Raw genomic sequence first — 27,446 nt, 5'->3', positions numbered from 1 at the left:
AGACACTTTAATAATTACCTAGCTGTGTGACCTTGGGCAAGTAACTTAACCTTATTGCCTTGCAAAAACTGAAAAATTCCCAAACCCCCACAACCCCACCCCCCTTGCAAAGATAGTAAGCTCCATGAGAACAGCCACCTTTTCTTATATTAATATCGCATCATCCCCAAGGTCTATCGTCATGTGCTCTATAACCTAATTTAAAAAAGGAAACGTTGCGTGGGTAGAAAAATAAATCAGGAGATAACACAAATCCTTTTTGGTGTTTGCAACTTGCCTGTTTGCTGTGCTTGAATTGGAGATCCGGAAACGAACCTGTTCAATGGCACTCTTCATAAGAGGGTCATTGGTATTCACAGAAGGATGGACCACAAACTCCACCTAAGGAAAACAGTCACAGTGTCCAAAAAAGCAAGCTTGGGGAAAGAGAGTAAAGAAGAGGAGAAGGGAGGAGAGGAGAGAAAGAAAGAGGATACAGGAAGAAGAGAGCTATAACTTGATTCCCAATTTTTGCCTATCAGCTAAACACAGTGATATATATAATTCTTTTTCATTATTTTTTTTGTGATATCTATTTTCAAATAATATTTTCAAAATATTCCTCTTTAAGACAATTATATCAAGATGCTATTATAAAATAATATCATTTGTAGTTTCTCTAGCCAGAAAATTTAAAAATCACAAAGCTTTACATTTAAGGCAAGTGATTATTTTGCTAAGAAGACAAATTTGGTCTCTGAAATAAAGCCACAACACTTATAAATACTTTCCTATAAAGTTATAGGACATTGGTTGCTTTCCTGGTGCCTGCCAGTGAGTATATCACCAAAGATGGTTGCATTGCAGTCATCTGGTCATTTCCCAGTTACAAGTGATCCTGAATGGCTTTCATTTGAAAAAGATAGGGGTGGCTCAGTAACCTTTCTTGAATTAATTTGATTTAGAGCTTGAAGGTACCTTAGGAATCATCTAGTTTAATCTTTATTTTATAGATAAGAAAACAAAGGCTCAGATAATGTAACTTGCATCAAATTTCAGAGGAGCAGACAAGTATTTCAACATAGGTCCCCTGATTCTAAATTCTGTAACACCACTGTCTTTTTTACGGAGTTTTGATCTTTTATATTCCTATTTGTTTAATGGAAGAAATTGTAATTCATTTCTTTAATTGGGAAATAGAGAACAAAGGAGGTTCTCCTTCCTTTCTCAATATGTTAAAAAGTACAACCAGAGATGCAGGTTTATCTCAATGCAGTCACGTGCATCTTAATCATATTCAGCCTTCCCAAGACAATCAACTGATTTCACTTTCCTGATGTGAGAACTTTTGAAATGAAGACTAAAACTACTGTGAAGAAATACTGAAGACTAATCACAATTACTTTCATTAGTAAAGGACAGGACTGGCTTCCTTGATCCATGCTGCTTCTTCTTTCATCCACTTTGTACTCATATTCCTGGACCTGTTTTCATTTTTGAGGATGCATAATATGCTGTTTCTTGTACTCTTATTTCATTTACATTTGAAAGTGCTCATCGACTAATGGGTATGGCACTAAACTTGAGAGACTTGCTCTATGACTTGCACCTCAGACTTCAACTCCTCTATGGATATAGTGACTATATGAACTAATCTATGTCAAACTTTTTTTTTTTTTTTTGCTGCAAGGCAATGGGGTTAAAGTGGCTTGCCCAAGGCCACAGAGCTAGGTAATTATTAAGTGTCTGAGGCCGGATTTGAACCCAGGTACTCCTGACTCCAGGGCCGGTACTCTATCCACTGTACCACCTAGCTGCTCCCCAAAAGTTTTTTGATGAGAAAATAAAATGCAAATAAAAGTTACTGCTGTGGGGCCTACTTTTAATGTTATCATTTCATCAATGTGGGTCCATGACATCACTGTGTTTCACACTACCTTAGGACCAATTCCAAGAGCTGCTGTGACTAAAATCAACATCACCTGGTAGTCAAGATTGCAGTGATACTTGAGTTTGATTGTTGCAACAGTCTTTACATTCAAAACTTGGCTCAAGCTTCCAGAGCCTATGTTCCCTTGGCATAGCCTTAGAGAATCCAAAGAGCACTCCATGTCACATGTATTTTATTGATGGACACAAAAGAATGCTATTTTTTTTTTTAGGTTTTTGCAAGGCAAATGGGGTTAAGTGGCTTGCCCAAGGCCACACAGCTAGGTAATTATTAAGTGTCTGAGACCGGATTTGAACCCAGGTACTCCTGACTCCAGGGCCGGTGCTTTATCCACTGTGCCACCTAGCTGCCCCAGAAAGCTATTTTCAATCCTGGTCATCCCTGGATGGGTTTAGAGCTGGCACAGGGCTTCCTGAGTGGGAAATCTTTCAAGCTGATATGGGAAGATCTGGATTCAGTTCCAAGCTCTGATATTTACATGTCCAAATGATCCGAATGATTAAGTCATCTCATCTCTTGTTTTTTGTCTTCTGTAGTATAAGGATTAAAACACTTATACTCTTTATCTCAAATCATTCTTGTGATGTTTAAGTAAAATAACTGACATAAAATGCTTTTTCCAGCTATAATTTATTACTACCATCCCAAAGAACTGACCTTATAAGCATAGAGAATGGCCTTTTCTCTTTTTTTAAAAGTGATGCCATGGGGCAGCTAGGTGACACAGTGGATAAAGCACCGGCCCTGGAGTCAGGAGTACCTGGGTTCAAATCCGGTCTCAGACACTTAATAATTACCTAGCTGTGTGGCCTTGGGCAAGCCACTTAATCCCATTTGTCTTGCAAAAAAAAAAAAACCTAAAAAAAAAAGTGATGCCAAGTTATGAAAACTGGGTCCAAAAAAAGGAAATTCAAAATAATTGTCCCAGAATGCCATTTTCTTTTGTTTCAGCAAAGTTGACACTACTTGATATAATCATATCCTATGAGATTCATGACTTATAATATGGGCAAAAAGACTGAGTTAAAGTTACTAAGGGAATGCACCATAACTTTGAATTTTTTGTTTTTTGATGTTCAATCTCAAATTTTACCCTCTAAATGTTATTTAATTTCGCCAAGCAATGCCCTGCTGAGCTGCAATAAGTCTTGCTTTTTTTGGGGGGGGGCACTCAGGACTGCTGAAGAGTTAACAGATTTACACCAGACTGATGTAATGGGAAGGCAATATGTTCAGTCAGAAAAGCTCAGTTTGCTTTTTGTTTCTGCTATTTATAACCTGAAGGATATGGGGTAAGTGACTTCACATCAAGGCATCTCAATTTCTTCATCTGTAGAATGAAACTACTGCCTACTACAGGAATAATATAGGCTCAAAAGAGATCACAAAAGTGTTCTGTAAATCATCTGGCAAACCACAAACAGCAATTATTATGTGCTTTATAAACCACAAAGCATTGCATAGTTTGCTTTTACTATTTCCCTTTGTATCCCACTTTAGGATCAAACAAATTACTTCTCCATGCTTTGTCTGGTTTCTCTTTAAAAAGGGACAGTTTTTAATTCCTTAAATTAGAAAAATGTTTTTCAATTTTGAGAGGTGATGTCATGACAAGCACATGAATTGGATTTGAGTGAAGGAGATGCTGTGCTGTCACCAGCCTCGCTTTCTCCTCCAGAGACATCTGGGTCCAGTGGTCAGATAGGAATCAGAACAAGTGGAGATGGTGCAGTGGAGTCAGGAGGAGGGGTATTTGAATCCTGTCTCTGATACTTACTAGCTATGTGACCTTGGGCAAATTAGAAAAAAAATAACATGAAAAAAGATGATAGTAATAGAGAAAGAGTTTAAACATAGCAATGGGGAGAAAAAGAAAGAGGAGTTACAGAGAAGAAAGGAAAAGAAAGTGGGAAGTAGAGTAGGAAACATAAAAAAAAGGTGGAAAATGGAATAGGAAAAGAGAAAGGAGAGAAAAGGAAAAAGGGAGAGAGAGGAAGATGGAAGGGAGATGAGATGAGGGGAAAGGAGGAAGAGGAGAGGGAAGACTTTTTATTTTGTGAGAGTAAGAATATCTTTACAATTACCTTCTTTTTAATGCCATCTTGGATAACTGTGGTTCGGTATAACCTCAAAAGCCCTTCCTCAGATAGCTTCCGAACTAAGCGAATGATGGACTTCTTACAACATTTAGTGGATACTCCTTCTTGCTTTTCCTGATCCATGATCATCTTCTGAAGCCTGGATGATTACAAAAAAGGAACTTCCAGGTCTGTTATCTTGAACACATCTCACAATTTACTCAGGTGGCCAAAAGAAACTGAGTTAGACTAAGGCACAACTTTTAAGTTGCAATCTAATTTCTTTTGTGAGATCAGGAAGGACTGTTTTTGAAGTAATGAAGGGTAGTTGTTTGCCTCAGGCAAGACTTTATTTAAAGCCAAACTGTTTCTCCATCTCCTTTACCCAGAAATGCGACAAGGATTAATTAATGCCAACATTCAAGTGGCTCTAAATAATTTTGATTATAATAGTTTTTATTATTATTATTATTATTATTATTATTATTGTTGTTGTTGTTGTTGTTGTTGTTGTTGTTGTTGTTGTTATTACTACTACTACTACAACAAAAGCAGACATTCTTACGTGAATAAACTCTCAATTAATCGGAGGTTGCCAACAGCCTCTATAATCAAATTTCGTCGTTTGAGCACTCGATAGGTTTCATGAGGTTTTTCTTGGGCTGTGGCTTTGGCGTTTTTCCCTTTTTTGTGGAGAGAGTTACTTTCCTGAGAAACAAAGAAAAAACTGGGTTAATAACCAGAAAAACTTATCCCCATGCATAATTTTTATGCACGTGTTCAAATTGAAAACAAAACAAAGCAAGAAAAATGTCTTCTGCTGCTAAGATTCTTTACGCCTTGATAACTGCCAGCAGAGGTACATGAAGGGTTTCAAAAACACCAAGTTCATAGGTGAAGGCAGTTCCATTCTGCTTTCAATTTGTCTATTCCTATGTCCATTTCTTCCATTTTTTTTCCACTAAGAGGCAATGTGATATTGTATAAAGAGTGCTGGGCTCAGTCAGGAGACTTGAGTAAATTCTGGAACTAACACTTAATAGCTAGATGATCACTGTCTTCTAGACTCTGTTTCCTCATTTATAGAACAGAGACAATAACATTTCCATCATTTATTCAGCAGGGTTGCTATGAGGAAAGCACTTTGAAAATCTTAGGCACTATAGAAATGTGAGCTATTATTATTGGGCAGAATATGCTATGCTTTCATTTAAATTCAATTCTTTGTTAATGTACACTTTGTAGTTAGTCAAATATCCTTAAGTTCCTACTAGGGCAGGTAAGGAATTGAAGAGTGGTTACCTACTATTGTCTGAAGTAGAAAAATGCAGTAACAATCTTCCTTTTGAGCTCCAGTACTGTATCATTAACTGCCTACAGTATGTTTTGTCCTATAAGCATATCAAATTCAACACATCCAAAACAAAATTCATTATCTTTCCCCCCAAACATACTTCTCTTCCAAATTCCATATTTTTGTCAAAGGCACCACCATATTTCACAAATTTAGAGCCATCTTTGACTCTTCCCTGTTACTTATCCTACTGTCTATTTCCAATGAGCTGCTTAATCTTTTTTTCTTTTAAATTTATTTTTTTATTCTCATTTTGTACAAATGTTTTTTTTAACATTAATAAAATATTCTTGTTTACAAGTAAACAAAATACCCTTCCTCCTCCCCCATGAATATAGATAGACTTGTTTGGGTGAAAAAAGTAAAGTGGAGAGGAAAAAATTAAAATAAAAAAAATAATAATAGTAATAATTGTAGGTATGGCCAGGTGGCGCAATGGACGAAGCAATAGCCCTGGAGCCACGAGCACCCGAGTCCACATCCAGCCTTGTAAACCCAACAATCACCCAGCCGTGTGACATGCAAGCCACCCGATCCCCACTGCCCTGCAAAAACCAAAAAAAAAAAAAGAAAGAAAAAAAGACCCAAAATAAAATAAAATAGTAATAATAGTAGGGGTGGCTGGGTGGCAGACAGAGCATTGGCCCTTGAGCCAGGAGCACCCGGGTCCAAATCTGGCCCCAGACACCCAAAGATCACCCTGCTATGTGGCCCCAGGCAGGCCATCCAGCCCTACTTGCCTTGCACCCTCCCCCAAATAATCATAACAAAAAATGTACTTGAGTCTTTGTTCCAACACCAACAACTCTGTCATGGATCTCATTCTTTATGATAAGTCCATCACAAAAGTTATTTCCATATTTTTCCACCATTGCCATTGCTGATTGCAACTCCCTCCTTTCTTATTTCTCCACTACCATGTACTCTATTTTCTCTCTCCTTTCACTATGACTCTGCTGTAGGGTAGCTGAGTGGTGCAGCAGACAGATCCCTGGTCCCGGGGCCAAGAGCCCCCATACCACCCCTTAGGTCCAGAATCTACCTGGCCCTGTGGTCCTGGGCAGGCCTTCCATTCCCAGCCCCTTGCAAGAAGTAAGAAAGAAAATGTGTTATATCTGGCCACTCTCCCCCCATGGTCCATCCTCTCCTCCTTTATTCACATCCTCACCCCTTCCCCCTGCTCCCCCCTCTTTCTTACTCCAGATGTCTATACCCCATTGAGTATATTTGCTGTTTCCTCTCCTAGCCATCTCTGATGAGAGCAAAGTTTCCCTCATTCCCCCTTGCCTCCCCCCTTCCATATCATTGCATTAGCTCATTGTAATAAAACAAATCTTATGTGAAATATCTTGGACTATTCCCCCTCTCCTTTTTCTTTCTCCCATTCCATTTCCCTTTTTTTCTATTGACTCCATTTTTACACCATATTTTATCTTCGAATTCAGCTTTCTGCAAGGAGAATTTTTATGTTGTCTTTGTAGCTACCCCTAATGGATATCTTTGTAGCTACCCCTAATGGATAGCATGGCATTTCCTGCTTGCTGCATTCTGATCTCCCTTGAATTGGCAGTTTGTCTGTGCTTTTCAATCACCCACAGATTGTACTAAGCTGTCTCAAAACAAACACTCCTAGCCCCAAATGACAGGCAGCTTATAAAATTTCTATTATAACTCTTCACTTGGGGGTCTTTTTTTTCATTTTTAAACAGGAATAGGTCAAAAAGACACTTTTCAGGGCCTGGAGAGGCAGGAGTGTCTGCATTAGGTCATCAGTTTTCAATTTAGATTAGTTATTAGTTACATTGTTCTATAAATCTGGGTAAGTCACACTCTTCAGGAACCTTATAGAGTAATGAAGTTATCAAAGATATAAGATGCTTACATCGCTTTTTGTTCTTTCATATTGCCAATATCAGGGTAACATTATTTAAATATAGTAGAATTACACAGTGAGCTCCCTGATGGCAGGGACTGGGTTTCTGCCTTTTTAGCAAAATTTCTGATACACAGAAGATCTATAATAAATGCTGGTTGACTCCCTGCTGACTGACTGATGGTCATTTTTTTTAGGATAATCTTTATTCAAAGATTTATTTATGCCTCCACAATCTGACACCACTTCCCCTTTTAAGTCCTGTGCCCTTACTTGTCTCCTGAAATATTTTTCAGTCCCTGAGCACTCACACCCCTCTCACATATCTGTTCACACTATGCCCTATGTCTGATAAATTACTTCAAGTCTCTCTTCATGTGATGAGCTCTTAGCTATCCTTTAAAGACCAAATCAAATTCTACCTCTTACACAGAGTTCTCCAAGTCCTCTGAGAAGTGATCACATAGAGACCTCACATAGCACAGTTCTCTAAGGTAACACACCTATCATGTAATACTGTGCACTAGGGATAAGTATTGTTTCCTGACCCCTCAACTATCTTCTCTAGGGTGATATAAATGTTTTATATATATTCTGTATTTTCTGTGTCCTATACACAGTAGACACACCACAGGTCTCAGTATCAGAAGATCTGGGTTCAATCCCGCCTGTCACACTTTGCAGCTGTATGACCACAGAAAGGGAAGTCACCGAATCTCTACATTTTGATTTCATAATTTCAAATATGAGAGGCTTATGAGAGACATTCCAGATCTATATTTATCAGGTTTAACTAAGCAGCAAATTCTACTCTAACTTGAGTAAAGATTACTTATGAGGAGAAAGCTGGTAACTCCACAGCCAACAAACCAGGTGATGGGAGAGTCTGTGCTCACAAGCAACCCAATAATCCATTGCAACAAATAGTTGAAAAGTATCTAATTTGTCTGTGCAAGGTGCTCTGTCAGGTGCTGAGGATGAGAGAAAGGCAATAAGATTCAGTCTCTACCCTTGTGGAAATTTCAAACTGAACACAAAAGGAATGCAGATGTGAACAGTTGAGAATCTCTAGGAAAGGAACATCCAGGTATAAGAGAATATTTGGTGTTGAGAACTTTCTAAACTCATCCTAGCAGATGAAATCAACTATAAAAGGGGAAAGTGTAGCAAGGGATAGATAAAAATATAGATGGGTTAAAAAGATTAACATCTTATATCTCTTTTGACATTTTTCTCATATGAATATTAGTGTCATGACACAGGCCCTATGACAAAAAGGAACAAAACTAAATAAGTCTTATTTTTGAAAGACTACTATTGTGTCAAGCATGTCAGAGATCAAATAAACCAGAGGCTAATAACCAGAACTCACCTTTGGGTTTTCAAGTTTGACCTCTTCAATCACAGCCACATCACCATCTTCATCTGTGGAGTGGGTGCAAAAAGAGATGTTGGCCTCAGAGCCTTTGGAGGTCTCTAAAATGTCAACAAAGGTCCCTGAGGTCTCATCTGCCTCATCATTTGTTCCTAGGGAAGATGATGACTTCTTCTTTGTTGAATGTTGGTTTAGGAATTTCCATCCAGCTACAAGAAAGAAAATGGTCAAATGGCTATAAAAATCAATCAATAAGCAAGAGTGACTAGGATATGTTGGGTGCTAATCACTGGGGTTCAAAGAAAAGCAAGTCAGACCCTGCTCTCAAGGAATTCAGTCTATTGGGGGAGCAACATTTATAACGATGGACAAAATAGCTATCTACAGATTAAAAGGGGGATAATCCACAAGAGGGAAGACATTCAAATTGAGAAAGGTTGGAAAAGACATTCTACCTAAGATGGGATTTTAGGTGGGACTTGAAGGAGGTCAGGGAAAACAGGAGAGAGAGCATTTCAAGCACAGGAGAAAGCTAGTAAAAGTGCTTGGAGCTGGGAGATGAGGAGTCTCATGGAGGAACAGCACGAAGACCAAGGCCACTGGATCAGTGTTCAGAGGGTGGACGATTCTAAGGGATAAAAAGTCAGGAAAGAACGAAAAGGGCCAGGTTACAAAAGACTTAGAATGTTAAATAGAAGATGTTATATTTGATCTTGGGAATGATAGGGAGTCAGTGGAGATTATCACTTTGTGGTTGGGGGTGAAGAGGAAGAACACAAACAGAGCTGTGCTTTAGGATGATTAGTTAGACAGCTGAATTGAAGATGAATAGATGTGAGACCAGTGAGACCAATTTGAAGGTTACTGCAATAGTCTAGTAATGAAAAATTAAGTGCCTACACCAGGGTGGTGGCAGGGTCAAAAGAGAAAAGGGGGTGTATGAGAGAGATGTTATAAAGGTAGAATGGAAAGGTGTTGGCTGAGGGGCTGGGGGGAGGCCATAAGAGAATGAAAAATTAAGACTGACACTTAGGGATGAGGGAGGGTTTGGGAGGAAAGATAGTGACAATCACCTAACAAAAAAACTAAAGAAGGGCAAGACTAACAGGGGACTAGTGATGAGCATAGACCTCTTATTTGTTTGCTTGACTAATTTCAAAGCAGCATTACCTTTCACTTTATAAAGACTCAATGGATGGCTGACTGCCAAAGCAGCAAGATGAAATTTGGATAAAATCTAGAAAACCTCATAGCTTTTAAGACTGGAATGCAGGTTGTAGAATTTAATTTCCTAATATTGTTCAAAAATTATATAAAGACCAGAAGAAATATTTTGGAGAGCAATAAGGTATTATAAATTAAGAGTCACAGGACTTATAATGTCCTTCAGGTCAGATATTCCATTTCTAGGATTTTAACTTTAATATATATAAAGAAAAAAAGAAGTTAATTTACAAAAAAATTCAAGACTGTCCTATTGTTAGAACTTAAGTATTGGAAACAGACTATGTGTCTAGCAATTGGAAGATAGTTGAATAAAATGTGGTATGTTGGTGTAATAGACAATTATAGTGTCATTAAAAAAAGGAAAAAATACTAAGTATACAGAAAATACAGAATGACAAATACAGAGTGATAGAGAGTGAAATCAGGAGAGAAAGAGATGTGAAGAAAAAGAAAAGGAAGGCAGGACCAAGGTGCAGGTGTACCCAGAAGAGAACATAGAACAAATGCTTTTTTTTTGTTGTTTGGCTCTACTTTGTTAAATATTGAAGGTTTTCTGTAAGATTTTGTTCCTTTTTTTGTATATTTATCTCATGGATTGTCCTTTCCCTCCTTACTCACATTTCCTGCATTCCTGGACTTTCTTCAAATCTCAAACCCCTTGAAGGCACGATTTAGCCATGTGTCTGGCATCTAATAGGGGTTTTATAAATGTGTGTTGGCTTGCCCTCTATATAAAATAGTGTGGTTCTGAACACTTTTGTACAGTTAAGTTCCATTCTCCATCTGATGACTTTAGGTTAAATTCTAGCAGCAGAGCATCTGGACTATAAGAAGGTTATAGGTATAAGGCTAAAGGTGCCCTGGAGTCAAAAGGATGAACTGGATGATTTGTGCAAATTTTTTCTTCCTTATGATGTTGCTATAATGATGATAGTGAAATTGGGAATTTCTTACTCAATAATCACCTTTTAGTAGAGTCCAGGTCTGTGCCTGCACTATGCAGGCCAGCAGCTTTCTTGCAACTGGTGGTCTTCAGGAAAGCATGGGGTCCTGAGAGGGAGGGTAAGTGACTGGTCGAGAGTCATGTCATATGATGTGAACTTTGGCCTCCCTGGTTCCCAAAGTGGACCTCAGTCCCCTCTGCCTTGCTGCCTCTCAGTCAGGGCAGCTTAAATTTATAGTGTTTTAGTTACCAAAATGCTTTTACCTATTATCCTTTGATTTTTACAACAGCTTGGAGAGCTAGTCAGTGCAAAGACCATTATCCCCATTTTGTATTTGATGAAACTGGGGGTTCAGAGAAGCTAAGCTATCTATCTAGCTGAAAGGACTTTAACTTGAAAATACAGAAAGGAAAAAACTTAAATTGATAAAGACATTTGTGGCTGTTCTATTTTTAATAGTTAAGGAGTAGAAATAGCCTGTGTGTTTGGCTATTGGAGGATGACTGAATAAAATATGGTGTTTTGGTGTAATAGAACATTATAGTGTCATAAAAAAAGGGATAAATAGCAGGCAGGTAAAAATGTATTGGCCAACATGCTGATAAAATAAGGCAGCTGGGAGGTGGAGTGGAAGGAGCACCCGTCCTGGAGTCAGGAAGAGTTGGATTCAAATCCAGCTTCAGACACTAGCTAGTTGTGTGGCCCTGAGCAAGTCATTTCTCCTCTAACTGCCTCTTCGTAGGTAAAATAGGACAATGATCCTCACTCCCTCCCAGGACAGTGAGGATCCAATGAGATAACAACTGTAAAGTGCTAAGTACAGTGTTCGCCCTCTAGTGAGCACTACTAAACTGTGAGCTCTTGTTCACTTGATGAGTGAAGATTGCCAACTGGACTATACATAGGTGGAGAACAGGCTCTCCCAGGGTCTGGTCATGTGCTCTTGTTCCATGGGACCCCTCCAAGCTCACTAGGAGAAGGTCATATACTCTCTCTTGCAAAGCTGATATCCCGCCAGATTATTCATGTTCTAATGCCCGGTCCAATCTTCTAAGTAAGGGATTCACTATGAAACTTCCAGTTTAGGTTGGAATTTTAAGTAAGACATTGCTAATACCAACATCACAAAGTCAAGGGTGAGTGACTCTATAGGTCCCTCCATCTACATAGTGTCATCCATGGGTTGCACCTCTCAGAGATATCCTGCCTCGATACTTACCCTTTGTTGGGGTTGAGTGTTTGGGACTGAACTTTGACCCTGTTCCCATTTCTCCCTGGGATGCTCTTCCTCTTCTTTTGGTATTGCTAGCATTCTCTTCCTCACTATCTGACTCAGTGTGGAAAGTGTCTTCTCCTTCAGGCACAAGAGATTCTTCAGGCACTGGAGCCAAGTTCACCATGGTGAGGTGCTCACTCCGTGCCTTTTCCCTCTCATACTGCCGGCTTAAATCACTTTCTTCTGCAAAAACATGGGAAATATACTTTGTGGTCCGCTGTCGACCTTCATCTTCCATGAAACCCTGAAGAGATCAGATTAGGTTAATCATACTGGGAAACTGACTGAGGATAAAGTGGTGAAAAGTTTCAGTGAGTTGAACCACAATTGGTGACTAAAGGGTGGCATTTCAAAGTATTATTTTGCCATAGAGGGAGGATGAAAAATCAGTACATTTGGAGTCAGAAGAGATGGTTTCAAATTCTTTCTGCCTGACCTTGGGTTATTTGCCCTCTCTGGGACTTGATTTTCTCATCTGTGCAACAGGGGAGATGAATTAGATACACTCTAAGGTTTCTTTCCAACTCTAATTCTTATAATATGTTGGCACCATTCAACAACTTGTGCCAGTTTCACCATCTGCAAAAGTAACTCAACCCCCAATGTCATGTTAATGATGAGAAATACCTAACAACAATTCGGCAATCTGAAAACCAGTCAGTTGATTCTTGGTCATCTCTAGTGATGGAAGGCAGGGAAAGCTTAAGTAAACAAATCCCCAAAATGAAAAATCTTGCTTTTATCTAAAAATTTCAGTCTTTTCTCTAATCAAATTATTTTCTGGGAGCATACATCAAAAAGAATGGATTTAGGTTTCATTTCTTTTTCTATTCTATACATTAGTGGGTTACTGACAGGCAGTAAATTGACCAAAAAGCTGACAACAGAGGATAGAAATACAAAGTATCTCAACAATTCACAAATTGGGCCTCAGTCCCTAAATAATAGAGCTAGCTTAATCATGCTCAATAATAATGACCTACATATATATGTATATATATGTGTGTGTTTGTATATATGCATATGTAAATATATATACATATATATAAAATACATAAAATAAATATATAAAACTAAATTTTTTTTAGAGAATTTTCTACAAAATAACCTTGTGAGAAATGTGAAGCCCTATTCAGAAATGAGAAAAACGGGCTCGTCTTAGAAATTAAGTAATTTGCCTGAGGTTACATACCTAGAAATTATCAGAACTAATCCCCAAACTCAAGATTTTCTAAAGAAAATTCTAGTGGTATTCTTACATTCAACATGATGGTTCTATCTAGTTTTCAGGCTCAGTCAAGTATGTTTTTTTCATCTCTTTATATTACAACTAGAAATAAACCAAATCACTAAATGTGAGGTGATGACACGATGTTACCTTGACCACTTTGTATCTCTCAAGTAGACGACACAACATCCTTGCTTCCAGTTTCCCCACATTCATAGCCATTCGCACCTCAGCCTGGGAAATTCCTTTGGTGCCTCTGCTTTCAACTGTTTGGAACAAAAAGATGATATTCATTTATTTAATAAAATTTATTTATATTTTACTTTTAGAAAATTGTGCTAAACAATGGAGAAAACAAAGATAAAATAACACCACAAAGATAACATGGGCTGACCTGCAGAAGTCACCAAGGGGGTAAGGCTATTTTTTTCCCTAGAAAACAGATTTTTAAAGGTAGGAGAATCCCTTAATGCAATCAAATCCTTGAGACACTGCCATCTCCTTTGAGTTAAAGTACTATACTGGATATTAAGAAATCAAATGCCATTTGTTCAGATACAATGCCCCTTTATTCCTTAAGATTTCATCAGAGACTTCATAGAATTTCAGAACTTGAAGGAATCTGAGAGCCCATTAGTCCAAGGGAAAGCTGTATGATGTCTTTTTAGAGATCCCTTCAGGGATTCCTGCTGAAGATAAAGTAGGAAGGCTGGTAGGGGAGGGCACCTGCTATCTTCTGAGATAGTCATACTAGCTGAGGTGCATGGAGAGGGCAGTGAATATGCTGCTACAAAGCTTGAGTTGGCTTCCTTGCTCTACAATTTACTCGTCAGAATGCACAGCGATTGAGAGGAGGGCTTGTTTTGTATTTCTTGTATTCCCAGTATCTAGCACAATGCTTGGCACATGGTATATTAACAAATGCCTGGTGATTGACTCACTCAATGCAAGTAACTTAACCTCCTGAGTCTCAGTTTCTTAAGATGTATCAGGGGATCAATCAACAAGCATCTTTTAAGTATCTTCTCTAAGTTAGGCACAGGGGATAACTAAGATAATATTTGTCAGTGGTTACCTCATAGATTTGTATTGAAGTTCAAAAGAGTGAGCATATATATATTAAGTTTTGTAATCATAAAAACTAATATACACAAATACTTATATTAGCCAGGATTATTTTTTTCCTGATGATTAGGATCCTTGAGTCTTGGGACTTACATCTAATTTTTAAATCCTCTCTCCCTTCAGCTCTGAAGGAAAGATGTAATGACATGCACAATCTAGAGTAAAATGGAATATATGAACTTGGTTGTAGAAATATGCTTCTTCATCTTCTTAAACAGAGGATGCCAAATAGAAATTAAAGGTTTCTTGATGATTCACTATCAATGCAACAATGTATATAAAATACTTTACTAAAAGATAAAGACCATAAAAAATGCAAGCTATCATCAGTTACCATACTTCAAGGCTCTGTTGTCTATTGTGGACACTCTCTAAATCCCTTATTACATTATGCTATAGTGCAGTGATGTCCTCAGGGTCTATTGGTCTTTTAACTCCAAGATACTTTTCATCATGACTGAACTAAATCCAGAGTTCCAGAATGTTGTGTTTTTGAAGTTCCACAAATATAGGGCAAAGTGTCTTGGGTTTGGGAGTCAGAAGATATAAGTGCAGGGTGGTCTTGCATGTACTTGATACACACACACACACACGAGATATATATGTACGTGTGTGTGTGTATATATACACACACACACACATGCAGACATGTGTATGTGCATATATATATACACACACATCTGGGTTGGCTGCCCTACTTTAAACTCTTTGATCCTGTACACTGAAGAACTGGGAAGGTCTACCAGAGTAACATCCATCTTTTTTATCCCTCCACTATTAGTTTTTTCTCTATTCCTGCTTTCACAAAGTGACTACTTTGCTACCTTTATACCCCAAGTATCAGAGTAGAAGTTTTCATCTCCAGTCTGCTACTAATTTGCTGGATAACTACATTTTCCCTTATTTTGTCCCAATGGCAGTAACAAATGACATTTCTACAGAGCATTAATGTTTGATGCACATTCCTCTGGAATTTTACAACAGCTGCAGGAAACAATTTCTACAAATGTTATTCCCATTTTTTAGATAAGAAAACCACTACTTCTGGTCATAAGATGAGTAAGTATCTTAAGGTAGAATTTGAACATGTCTTTCTGGCTCTAAGTTTATAGTTTTTGAGTCAAATGAAATACAAATAAAGCATTTTACAAACTTTAAAGTCATTTAAAAATGTAAGCTACTAATTACAGATGGCTAGGTAAGATAGAGGATAATCTGGAGACTTGGAGTCAGAAAGACCTGAATTTGAATCCTGCCAAATTGCTTAAGCTTTTTGAACCTTAGTTTCTTCATTCATAAAATAGAGAAAATAATAGTACCTTTATCTACTACAACAGGACTGCTGCAAAGATCAAATGAGATATATAAAGTAGCTTACAAACTTTAAAGCATTATATAAAGAATGAACAAATGTCTGAAAAAGCATCTACTAAGTGCCAAGTATTCTGATAAGCTTCAGAGATAAAAACTGAAAAATAAGGGAGTCTGTCTTCTCCAGGAGCTCACACTCAATCCTGGAAGACAATCCATACTGGAGACTTAAGCCGCATTGCAGATGGAAAGGTCCAAGTAGTCTTTAGAGGGTTGCGGCAAGGTAGATGGAATGTATCTTATTTAATGGCATTTCTAGTAATAAAACTTTTTGTTTCTGAGGTTAAATCATTTGAACATGCAAACAACTTTAGTGTTCAGAGCTTTTTTCTCCTGGATTTTCAGCCATTAATATTAGGGATGTTGTTTCTCCCCCATCCAAAAGATGTCTGAAGTGAAACAGGATCATGATCAGTTTTTTTTTTTTGGGGGGGGGGAGTGAGTATTAGAAATCTAGTCCAGTCTTCTCATTTTACAGATAAAGAAACTAAGGACCACAGAGGTTTCTAATCTGTCCAAGGTCATAGAGATTGTATATGGCAGGTAAAGTTCAAACCTAAGACTGATTAGATTTGGGATTAACGTTTTTATATACTAAAACCTGAGAGGTTGTGTCTTTCCCCTTTCCCCAAAATTAAGTTAAAACCCTCCATCCTAATAGCAAAACGCACAATATAAAAATGCACATTGTGACTCCAATCTCTTTACTGTCTTAAACTGGGTAGAACTAATACACTTCATATTAAATCTAATTATTAGCAAAGAAAATTGATACTCTCGTGCATAACAAAGTAGAAATTATAGAATGAGTATGCAATTTCACAGCCCCCTTCATTCCTCCTTTTTAAAACTAAATCCAGGCCTGCCTCCATACTAATCTCCTTAATACTTTCAATTTCTCTGTCTCTTTATATTCACATATTTACTATTTTTTAAAATCTTCATTTGACCCTGTTACCCACTTTCTATTTCTTTTACTCTTACAGCCAAACACTTAAAATGAGTGGATTTTGTACATCACTTCCAGTATCTCACAGTATCTTTAACTCCCTATAGGCAGCCCTTTATATATAGTTGGTTCTCAGCAAATCTTAATTGAATGAATGAATGAATGAAAAAATGACTGCACCTGTCTTCCATTTCCATCTCAGTCACTGAAATAGCCACTCACTGATTACCTCACCAATTTCAAGTAGTTACCTAAAGAAACACTCTCAAGGGTGGCTAGGTGGTGTAGTGGATAAAGCAATGGCCTTGGAGTCAGGAGAACCTGAGTTCAAATCCGGTCTCAGACACTTAATAATTACCTAGCTATGTAGCCTTGGGCAAGCCACTTAACCCCATTTGCCTTGCAAAAATTAAAAAAAAAAACACTCTCAAGACTAGTCTTCTAGAACAACGATCTCTTTTTAGCAAATGTTTAACAAATAAGGCTTCCTTTCATTAACTTCTCCTTGTCCCTTAACTTGTTTTGGTCAATGGTTTTTATTACTATTCTCCCAGATCCCTTAGTTTAAAATCTTCTCTATTAGTCAACTAATGCTGTAGCTCTGTCAGTTCTTCTTCTGACATGTTCCTATTCCATTTACTACTCTAATCAATGTCCAATGCCTTAATTACTGTATAGCCTCATACTGCAATAACCTAATTAGTCTTTTTGACTTTAGCATTTCCTCTCTTCAATTTATCCTGCAAATGCCACTAGCTGAATCTTTCTAAAATACAATATAAGCACCTAACACCCAAGCACTTATTTGTTGCTTAAGAAATACTTAAGGATTAAAACACTAAATGGTTGGATGCCAAATTCCCTAAACTGACCACTTCTATTAATTTGGCCCTATGTTTTCAATACAACTTAAATAAAAGCAGCTCCTATTTTTATCATACTTCAGTTTACAAAGACCTTTATTCACAATAGCCTACAAAATAGGTAATTCAAGAATAACTATATCCATTTTACAGGTTGTAACTGTTTCAAAGGATCCAAATCCACATCTATCTCCAAGTTTAATGCTGTTTTCCCACTATGAGGAAATCATTTTTATCAGTCATTCTTCAGAACAAAGATCCTCTACTAAATGACAACTTTTTTTTTTACCATTCCTATGTTACATATGAATTTTTTTTTTACCATTCCTAGGTTATATATGAATTTCTGCTTCTAAACTTTTGTTTGTTTTTTTTGGCTATCAATAATGTCCTCCCCATCTCTGAACTTCCATAATGGAGCCAATAAAGACCCAATCCCTTCCTGAAGAGTTTCCTGGTTAATTTCATCCAGTAATGATTTTTTCCCTCTCTCTTAATTCCCATAGCACTGATTGTCTATACTATATAATCGTCCATTAGATTCTCTACTGTTCTCTAATTCATGAATATACATTTGATTTTCCAATAATTCATGAGCTCCAGGGATAATGGTGGTATTTTCAATTTCTTTTCTATTATCTCAGTGGCTAATACAATGTTGCTGAATTTAAAAAATATAAATAGAATTATTGATTAAATTTGAAGGGGAGTAGGAGACAGAGCTAATAGCTGTGGTGAGGGTCTAACAAGGCAAGCACTTACTTCTTTGCATGAGTTTCATGTCATGTTTGTCTGGTAGGAAAGATTAAAAATGAATATATACCAAGTTCATTAAATAAATAGAAACAGTTTGATATAGTGAAAAAGTCATTGTTCTGGGCATCAGAAGATGTGCTAATCCTCACTCTGTCACTAAGTAGGTATATGACCTTGGACAAATCACTTTACTTCTTGTGCTTCAATTTCCTTATCTGTAAATTCAGGGGATTGTGATAATGAAGACTACTTCCCACCTCTATGCTGATGGCTAATAGATTGGGGCTCATAAGGAGACATCATTTCATATATTGCTAATGTGTGGCTCTGTGGGCTGCTTTTTTATTTTTCCATGACTATTTTGAGAGGGGACTTTGTGGGTAAGGGTTGAGAGAAGAATAGTTATACTATCACTAAAAAAGAAGAAAAGAAAAATGTGTTAACAAATAATTTTTAAAAATCAGTGGAAGAAAGAAGAATGCTTATAAACTGACCCAAACAAGCAAGGCAATGTTTGAATTATCAGTACTATTATATGTTAAGCTAAACCCCTAAAATACACAAAGTAAAGATGGTTGTCTTTTTGGTTTTTTTTTTAAATAAGAAAATGTTTATATTTATCAAGTTCATAATAATAAAGAAGAAAATTTTAAAACATAAAATGAACTAAAGGAACAGAACAACAAAACAGCTGTGCCAGAAAAGGTTGTTTAAATTGATAACTGACAACATAAAATACATTGCTTTATCCTCAATCAGCAAATAACATTAGAATGATGTGTGAATTGTGAAGGGGAAGAGTTCATCTTAAATGTTTTTTTACTGTATTTTAGACAGCCTTGCAAGTAAATATAACAGTTTCCTAGTAATTCACAATGTTTTTTTTTAAATCTTACATTTTTCTTTTTCTTTTTTTAATTTAAGGCAATGGGATTAAGGGATTTGGCCAAGGTCACAGAGCTGGGCAATTATTATGTGTCTGAGGCCAAATTTGAACTCAGGTCCTCTATGCCACCTAGCTGCTCCAGTTCACAATGTTTAAATTAATTTTCTTTACTACTCACTGGAAAAGCCACAGGTGGAAAGCTTGTTTATGCCATTTGTTTTTCTCTTTCATTTGTCTTTTTTTCATATTTAGTAAATATCACAAAGTTTCAAAGCCAATCTCCCCACAAGTCCACATAAAAGTCCAGGTCCAGCATTGCAGCCTTCCTCTCACCATAAAGTTCTTGTGAGGTTCTCAACAGCAGGGAAGGATGGTCAGAGGATGCATAAAAGGTCTTTCCTGTGACTAATAATCCTAATTTCTTATACATGGACAAAATATTTTAAAATTAAGCTAGTTCAAAAGCATGCATTAGATGCATATAACATGATAATGCCACCTACTTAGTTCATAAGTCTGTGTCAGCATGTCTCTCTCATAGACAATGTCTACAGGCTGGATCACTTTGGAAATCACCTCATCATCATCATCATCATCTTGATCATGATCATCTTCTACCTTCCGTTTAAATTCTTTCAGGAGCTTGAGGCATCGAACCATGACATGTGTTCCTAGGAAAATAAACAACCAACTTTCAATTACAAAAAAACAATGGTATCAAAATAGAAAATGGTACCAAAATATGTGTAAGCATAAAAATGGAAATTCAACAATACAATCTTCCTTTCTGTATGTGATGACATAAGTTTTGTTTCTGTTAGATACATGTGACTTTTGGTAAGTCACTTTACTTCTGAGTCTTGGTTTACTGAACTGTAAGAGAAGGTGACTGGACTAGATGTGTTTCCCAATCTTTTGAAGTCTAAGAACTTTTTTCACCTAAAAAAAATTATCAGACTCTCTTATGATAGAACTTATAGTTTTATTATCTGCCTGAGAAAAAGTGACAAAGAGATACCAGGAATTCACTCAATCTTTTAAATGAACTTGTTAACAATAGCATCTATACATATTTGAAAACTATTCATGCAAAAATTTAATCGATCCATTATATGGAAGACATTGATTCAATATATAGAAGTATATTTACGTATTTAATATATTGAGATGTGCTTTAGATTTTGATAGAGGTAAATAAAGATCAAAATCGTAATCTTTGGTGCACATAAAATTTAAAGGTTAGCCCCTCATCCCCTCCAGGAATTCTCAGTTCACAAGTTGGGAAACACTAGACTAGACAGATAATCTCTAAAGTCCTTTCCAATACTAACATTTTATGATTTGTGATCTAAGTCAACATGAAAATTTTTGTTATGAAAATTCTGGTATGAGCCTATAAATATCCTGGAACCATAAGCCTAGAAGCACCCAACTGTGGGATAATAGAAATAGCAGTAGGAAAGAGGAGCTCTGGGCTCTCAGGCTTGGCTCAGCCCTAACTCATGTGGCTCTAGGTCCTAGTGCATGGTAATATCTACTGACATTATTTCTAACACTGTTAATTTTTTTTAAGACAGATTTTATTTATTTTGAGTTTTACAATTTTCCCCTCATGCTTGCTTCCCTCCCCCCACCCTCCACAGAAGGCATTGTGTTAGTCTTTACATTGGTTCCATGTTATACATTGATCTCAGTTGAATGTGATGACAGAGAAATCATATCCTTAAGGAAGAAAAACAAAGTATGAGATAGTAAAATTACATAATAATATGGTTTTTTTTTCTAATTTGACTGTAATAGTCTGGTCTTTCTTCAAAGTCTATATTTCTTTCTCTGGATACAGATGGTATTCTCCATTGCAGATAGCCCAAAATTGTGCCTGGATGTTGCACTGAAGGGATGAGCAAGTCCATCAAGGTTGACCATCACCCCCATGTTGCTGTTAGGGTGTACAATGTTTTTCTGGTTCTGCTCATCTCACTCAGTATCAGTTCATGCATGAATTCCCATCCTTCCTGGTTTCTAATAGAACAATAGTTTCCATGACATACATATACCACAGTTTGTTAAGGCCATTCCCCAATCGAAGGACATTCATTTAATTTCCAAATTTTTGCCACAACAAACAGGGCTGCTATAAATACTAACACTGTTAATTTTGCAAAGCACTCTATATACATAATCTTGGTTGAATCTCACAACAGCTCTGTTAGATGAGGAAACTGAGGCTCAGCAAAGGAAAAGTGATTTAACCAAATCTTCCTGTATTTATGTCTAGAAACTGTCCACTATCAGTGTGTGTGTATACTGATATAGCCTGGTCTCTTTTAAGTGAGGTAGCTGCACTAAATGATCTTTCAGGTTCCCTCTAGCTCTCATATTTTGTGTCACAAGGTCCCTTCCCAGATCTGAATAATCTACAAAATTTTCAACAATGACTGCTACTTTCATTGCCTGTTTTGTCAGGGCAGCCCAGAATGACTTTCTATTCCAGTTCTGGGCAACCTCTGCTATAGCAGTAATCCCATTAAGCAGAGAACACAAGACTTAGCTGGAAGCCCCTTCAACAACTGTTTAGTCCAATCCTTTTATTTTAAACAACTATGGAAATGACTAACCTGAGGTCACAGAGGTCAAACTTGCCTAATATAAAGTTCTTTACTCAGCAGCATATGATCTTGTCCCCTAATCAACTGATTCATACTAATATGCTAAGAGAAAATTCTTCTTCTCCTCCTAGGTAACAAACATTTATTTTGACATTGGTCTTATGGAGGCATATTATTAGCCAATTTACAGAATTTTAGAAGGAAAAACAGGGATTCATAGTCTAATTTGGGATATTTGGACCCTGAGGTTCTTGTTAGGCAAATGTCTCTGCTGCCTAAAGAGAGAACAAGACTAGAATATGCCTACAAATTTCACTGATAAACTTCTAAAGCATGCTCTAATCACAACACTCCCCAACACAAAAGCCTTCTGTAGTTCTACTCCCTAATATGCAGAGACTCAAATCCAAACTCCTTAGTTTGACAATGAAGATCTTTCATTCTCCAATTCAGTCTATTTTTCCACCCTTATCTTCTGTCAGTCCCTTCAAAAAGACCCTATGTTTCTGCAAAACTACACTAATCACATTTCCAAAACAAATTCCATACTTGCTCACCTGTGTTTCTGCTGTTTTGAGTATTTTCTCCTTAGAATTTCTTTTTAACATATTCTGACCTCAAGACCTAGTTCAAAGTCCAACCTGATCCCCACAACAATGTATAATCTCACCCTCATCTGAATTTACATGGTACTATGGGTACCCTATTCATTTCTATTGCTATGGGAACTTAGGGTTCCTATGATACTATAACATCTTGTTTTTCTGCCTTCTCTTATGATCTCTTGTATACTCACCTTATCTTTGTCTAAACTACTTGAAAGCAGGACTAGTACAAATTAATAAATATTTGTTGGTTTTAACTATTTTATTGGAACATATGCCCTTCTAAGTCATTGAAGAACCCTATAAAAAGCAAGAGTGACTATGGAAGAACAAGATGACCAGCAAAAGGAGGTAGAAGCTAATGCATAAAACAAAGAATTAATAATCAGAAGACCTGAATTATAGCGAGGGTTTTGCTGTACTCTTGGCATTCATCAACTCAGCCAAAACACTCTCTATATCTCAATTTCCTCAGGTATAAATCTCAATTTTCCTAGCTATTTACCAATTTACCATTTACTTTCCATCCATTTCACCTAAATAAGGAAAAGGTGACTTAGGTTTAAAAACAGTCAATAAAGAAAGACAATAATTGAAAAATCTTTTGAGAATAGTAGAAGAAAGGATTATAATAATAACAGATACCATCAGTACCAACCCCAATGCAAACTCTGGATGATGATCCAAAGGATATATAACAAATTAACATGATTGTCTAGATACCAGACACACTTTCTTGCAAGACAACAATCTAACAATATTGCACTTAAGATACAGAAAATTTTCTTCTAGTCAACAACCAAATATTATCTTAAGAGACTAACTAGTCAAGAAAAGATGCACACAATGAGATACTAATAAAAGAAACAAAACTTTTTGGGTGCTATGTTGGGCACTATTGGTAAAGGGAAACACTATTGATCACCTTCCCTTCACATCAGTCAAAGGTATGTGCACCTTTTCCTGGGTCACTGTCCTTAAAAGCCTTTAATTTGATGAAACCATTTATCAGTCCTTTCAAAATTCTTCAGGATCCTACCATTATTAAGCTGAAGTCTCTTCTGCTAAGCATTAGGTACTCCATTTTGCTAAAATCCTTGATTGGTGATTTATTCATATTTTATCTTTAAAACGTTGAATTTCTTTCATGTCACAGGCTTAAAGGAACACATTTAAGTCAATTAAATACAAGTATTTATTAAGTCTACCATGTGCTAGTTCCTACCCTCAAGGATCTTAGGGAAAAAATGAGTACACAAGTAACTACAGAAGAAGGCAGAATATTGTTCAGTAGTTTCGATTGTGACTGACTCTTCATGGTCCTGTTTGGGGTTTTCTGGCAAAGATAACAGAGTGATTTACCATTTCCGTCTTCAGCTCATTTTATACCTGGGGAAACTGAGGTAAACAAGAGCAAGTGATTTATCCAGGGTCACGCAGCTAGAAAGTGCCTGAGGTTGGATTTGAACTCAGACCTTCCTAATCCCAAATTCAGTGCTCTAGTCACTGTACTACTTAGCTGCCCCCAGGCAGAATATAAGAAGTTGCCATAGAAGGGATTCCCAAGATACCATATGAATTCAGATTATGATGCAATAAAAATCACTTCAAATAAAGGGCCCTGGAAAGATAGACTAAAATTTAAATGGAATCTAAATAATCTAATTTTAAAGAATAAATAAACCAAACAACAAATCGAAGAAATAATTAATAATTTTGTCCAGGACAATGATAATAAGGAGACAAACATAGCAAATTTGTGGGAAACAGCCAAAGCAATTAATAGGGGAAATTTTATATTTCTAAAAGCATACATAAACAAAATAGTGAAAGTGATCAATGAATTGGGCATGCAACTAAAAAAGGTCAAAACTAAAAACAAATAAAAAATCCCCAATTAAATACCAAACTAGAAATTCTGAAAATCAAAAATTAATAAAATTGAAAACTACTGAACTAATAAATAAAATGAAGAGTTGGTTTTATGGGGGGGAAAACCCCAATAAATTAGATAAACCTTTGGTTAATTTGACTAAAAAAAGAATAAAACCAAATTACCAATATCAAAAATGAAAAGGGTGAATTCACTACCAACGAAGAGGAAATTAAAACTAATTTGGAGCTATTTTGCCGAATTGTATGCCAATACATTTAGCAATCTAAGTAAAATAGATGAATATTTACAAAAATACAAACTGTCCAGATTAACAGAAGAGGAAATTAAATACTTAAATAACCCTATTTCAGAAAAAAGAAATTAAACAAGTCACCAATGAACTCCCTAAGAAAAAATTTCCAGATTCAAATGGATTCACAAGTGAATTCTACCAAACATTTAAAGTATAATTAATTCTAATTCTATATCTATTCTTTGAAAAAAAAATAGATGAAGATATTCAGCCAAATTCCTTCTAAGACACCAATATGGAGCTGATACCTAAACCAGGAGAAGTCAAAACAGAGAAGAAAAATTACAGATCAATTTCCTAAATGAATACTGATGCAAAAATTTTAAATAAAATATTAGCAAAGTGATTTCAATAAACTATCACTAGGACCATATACTATGATCAGTAGAATTTATAACAGGAATGCAGTTGGTACAATATTAGGAAAACTATCAGCATAATTGATAATATCAATAACCTAACAGAAATCATATGATTACTTCAATATATGTTGAAAAATGCTTTTGACAAAATACAATATCCATTCCTATTAAAAGCACTAGAGAGCAGGAAAGTAAATGGAATTTTCCTTAAAACGATAAGCAGTATCTATGTGGCGGCTAGGTGGCACAGTCGAAAGTACACTGGTTTTGGAATCAGGAGGACAGGATTTTGAAACCAGCCTCAGATACTTGACACTCATTGGCTGTGTGACCTTAGTTAAGTCACTTAACCCCGACTTCCTCACACCCAGGACCATCTCCAATCATCTTGATTCATATCTGGCCACTGGACCCAGATTGTTCTGGAGGAGAATATGATATTAGTAATTTAGCACAGCACCCCCTCACTCAAATGCAATTCATGTACTTGTCATGGCATCACCTCCCTGATGCCACGGTCTTTTTCAAAACATCGAGTATCAGTATCTATTTAAAACTATTAACAAGCGTTATATGTAATGGGGATAAGCTGGAAGCATTCCCAATAAGATTAGTAGTGAAATACAGATGCATGTTATGACCACTATTATTTAATATTATATAAGAAATGTTAGGTTTAGCAAAAAGAGAAGAAAAAGAAATTGAAGGAATTAGAAAATGCATTCAATAACCATTTGAAGCAACTAACTTTAGCAAAGTTTCAAGATATAAAATAAACCCAAATAAATCACCAGAAGTTCAATATATCACCAAAAAAAAGCCCAGTTGCAAGATAAAGAGAAATTCCATTTAAAGTAATTTTAGACAACATAAAATACTGAGACTATGCCAAGACAAACTCAGAAATTATATGAAAAAAAACAAAAAATATTTTTCACACAAATAAAATCAGATCTTAATAACTGGGCAAATGTCAATCGCTTATGGGTAGGCAAAGCTAATATAAATATAAATATAAAACATTAAATTGAAAAATGTTTGCACAAATAAAACCAATGTAACCAAGATTAAAAGGAAGTAAGTTGGGAAACAATTTTTATAGACAGTGTTTCTGATGAAGAACTCATTTCTAAAATATATAGTGAAATGAATCAAATTTCTAAGAATATAAGTCATTCACCAAACTGATAGACAGGTAGTTCTCAGATAAAGAAATTAAAACTATCTATACTCTATGAAAAAAATGTTCTAAATCATTACTGACTGGAGAAATGGAAATTAAAACAACTCTGAGGAATCATCTCACACTTATCATATTAGTCAATATGACTAAAAAGGAAAATGATCAATGTTGGAGGTGATATGGGAAAACTGGTAGAACTGTGAGCATCTGGAACCATGCCCAAAAGTCAATAAAACTGTGTATACCCTCTGAACCAGTAATACCACTAGCAGATATGTATCCCAAAGAGATTACAAAAAAGGATAAAAAAAAATCCACATGTACAAAAAATATTTATAGCAGCTCTTTTTGTAGTGACAAAGAATTGGAGGGGATTCAGGGGATATCCATCAATTAGGGAATGGATGAACAAATTGTGGTATATGAATGTGATGGAATACACATTCTATGGAACACTGTTCTATAAAAAATCACGAGAGATGGGACTCCAGAATAGTTTGGAAACACTTGCATGAAGTGATGCTGAATGAAGTGAGTAGAACCAGAAGAATAATTGTGTGAATGCAGAACAAAGCTTACCATTTTCAATTTTTTAAAAGTTGTTTTATGTATTATGGTTTTTCCTCTGATTCCCTCCTTCCCTTTTTGATTTGATTCTTCTTCAACAACATGATTAATATGGACAGAAGTTTAACATAGTTACACAGATATAACCTATATTAGGTCTGTCAAGGGGAGAGGGGAAGGAAAGGAGGAAGGGAAAAAAATGTGCAACTCAAAATCTCTCATAAAATGATTCTTGAAAATCATCTTTGCGTGTAGTTGGAAAAATAATAAATAAAATATTCTTAATTTAAAAAAAAGAAAAAAGAACTATGAGTAAAAAAAAGAGAATACTAATTATTTTGAGCATGAAAGATGTCAACAATTAAAAAAATATAAAGTCCAGTCCAGTTATTTTACTTTCTTGTCAGTCTTAAAATAAAAAATATCTTTTGTTCCATTAATTATATTGTGTCATCATTGAAGCTCTCCTTTAATGGCTGGTTCATCACGGCATGATAGTGACTTTGAATTCTTAAAAGCTATGATAGAGGGAAATGAGTTCTGACAGGTCCCATCAGGTTGGAAAGACTGAGGAAGGCAACACCCTGTGTCTTTTATCCCAGGAAAAACCTGCTATATAAGCAAGGGACAGTTCATCATAAAAAAGTTGGTCACCAAATGATAAGTTTTTTTGACCATAGCATGAGCTGAATTATT

At 36.2% G+C, this 27,446-nt stretch overlaps 1 protein-coding gene across 4 annotated transcripts in view; it reads right to left on the bottom strand.

Annotated features, from left to right (window-relative positions):
• GTF3C1 (general transcription factor IIIC subunit 1) overlaps positions 1 to 27,446 on the bottom strand; it is a 133,263-nt gene that overhangs the window by 59,735 nt on the left and 46,082 nt on the right. For all 4 annotated transcript variants that reach the window (XM_074197386.1, XM_074197387.1, XM_074197389.1 and 1 more), the window contains exons 7-13: positions 19,739 to 19,906; positions 13,436 to 13,551; positions 12,001 to 12,301; positions 8,608 to 8,819; positions 4,574 to 4,716; positions 4,015 to 4,168; positions 278 to 381 (exon numbers count right to left, since the gene is read on the bottom strand). In XM_074197386.1, the coding sequence (XP_074053487.1) occupies positions 278 to 381; positions 4,015 to 4,168; positions 4,574 to 4,716; positions 8,608 to 8,819; positions 12,001 to 12,301; positions 13,436 to 13,551; positions 19,739 to 19,906 (1,198 nt within the window). The remainder of the gene's footprint in view (positions 1 to 277; positions 382 to 4,014; positions 4,169 to 4,573; positions 4,717 to 8,607; positions 8,820 to 12,000; positions 12,302 to 13,435; positions 13,552 to 19,738; positions 19,907 to 27,446) is intronic.

This window comes from Macrotis lagotis, chromosome 8 (assembly GCF_037893015.1).
Source record: "Macrotis lagotis isolate mMagLag1 chromosome 8, bilby.v1.9.chrom.fasta, whole genome shotgun sequence".
Classification (NCBI taxonomy): Eukaryota; Metazoa; Chordata; class Mammalia; order Peramelemorphia; family Peramelidae; genus Macrotis; species Macrotis lagotis.
This window is presented reverse-complemented; position numbering and strand designations above follow the sequence as displayed.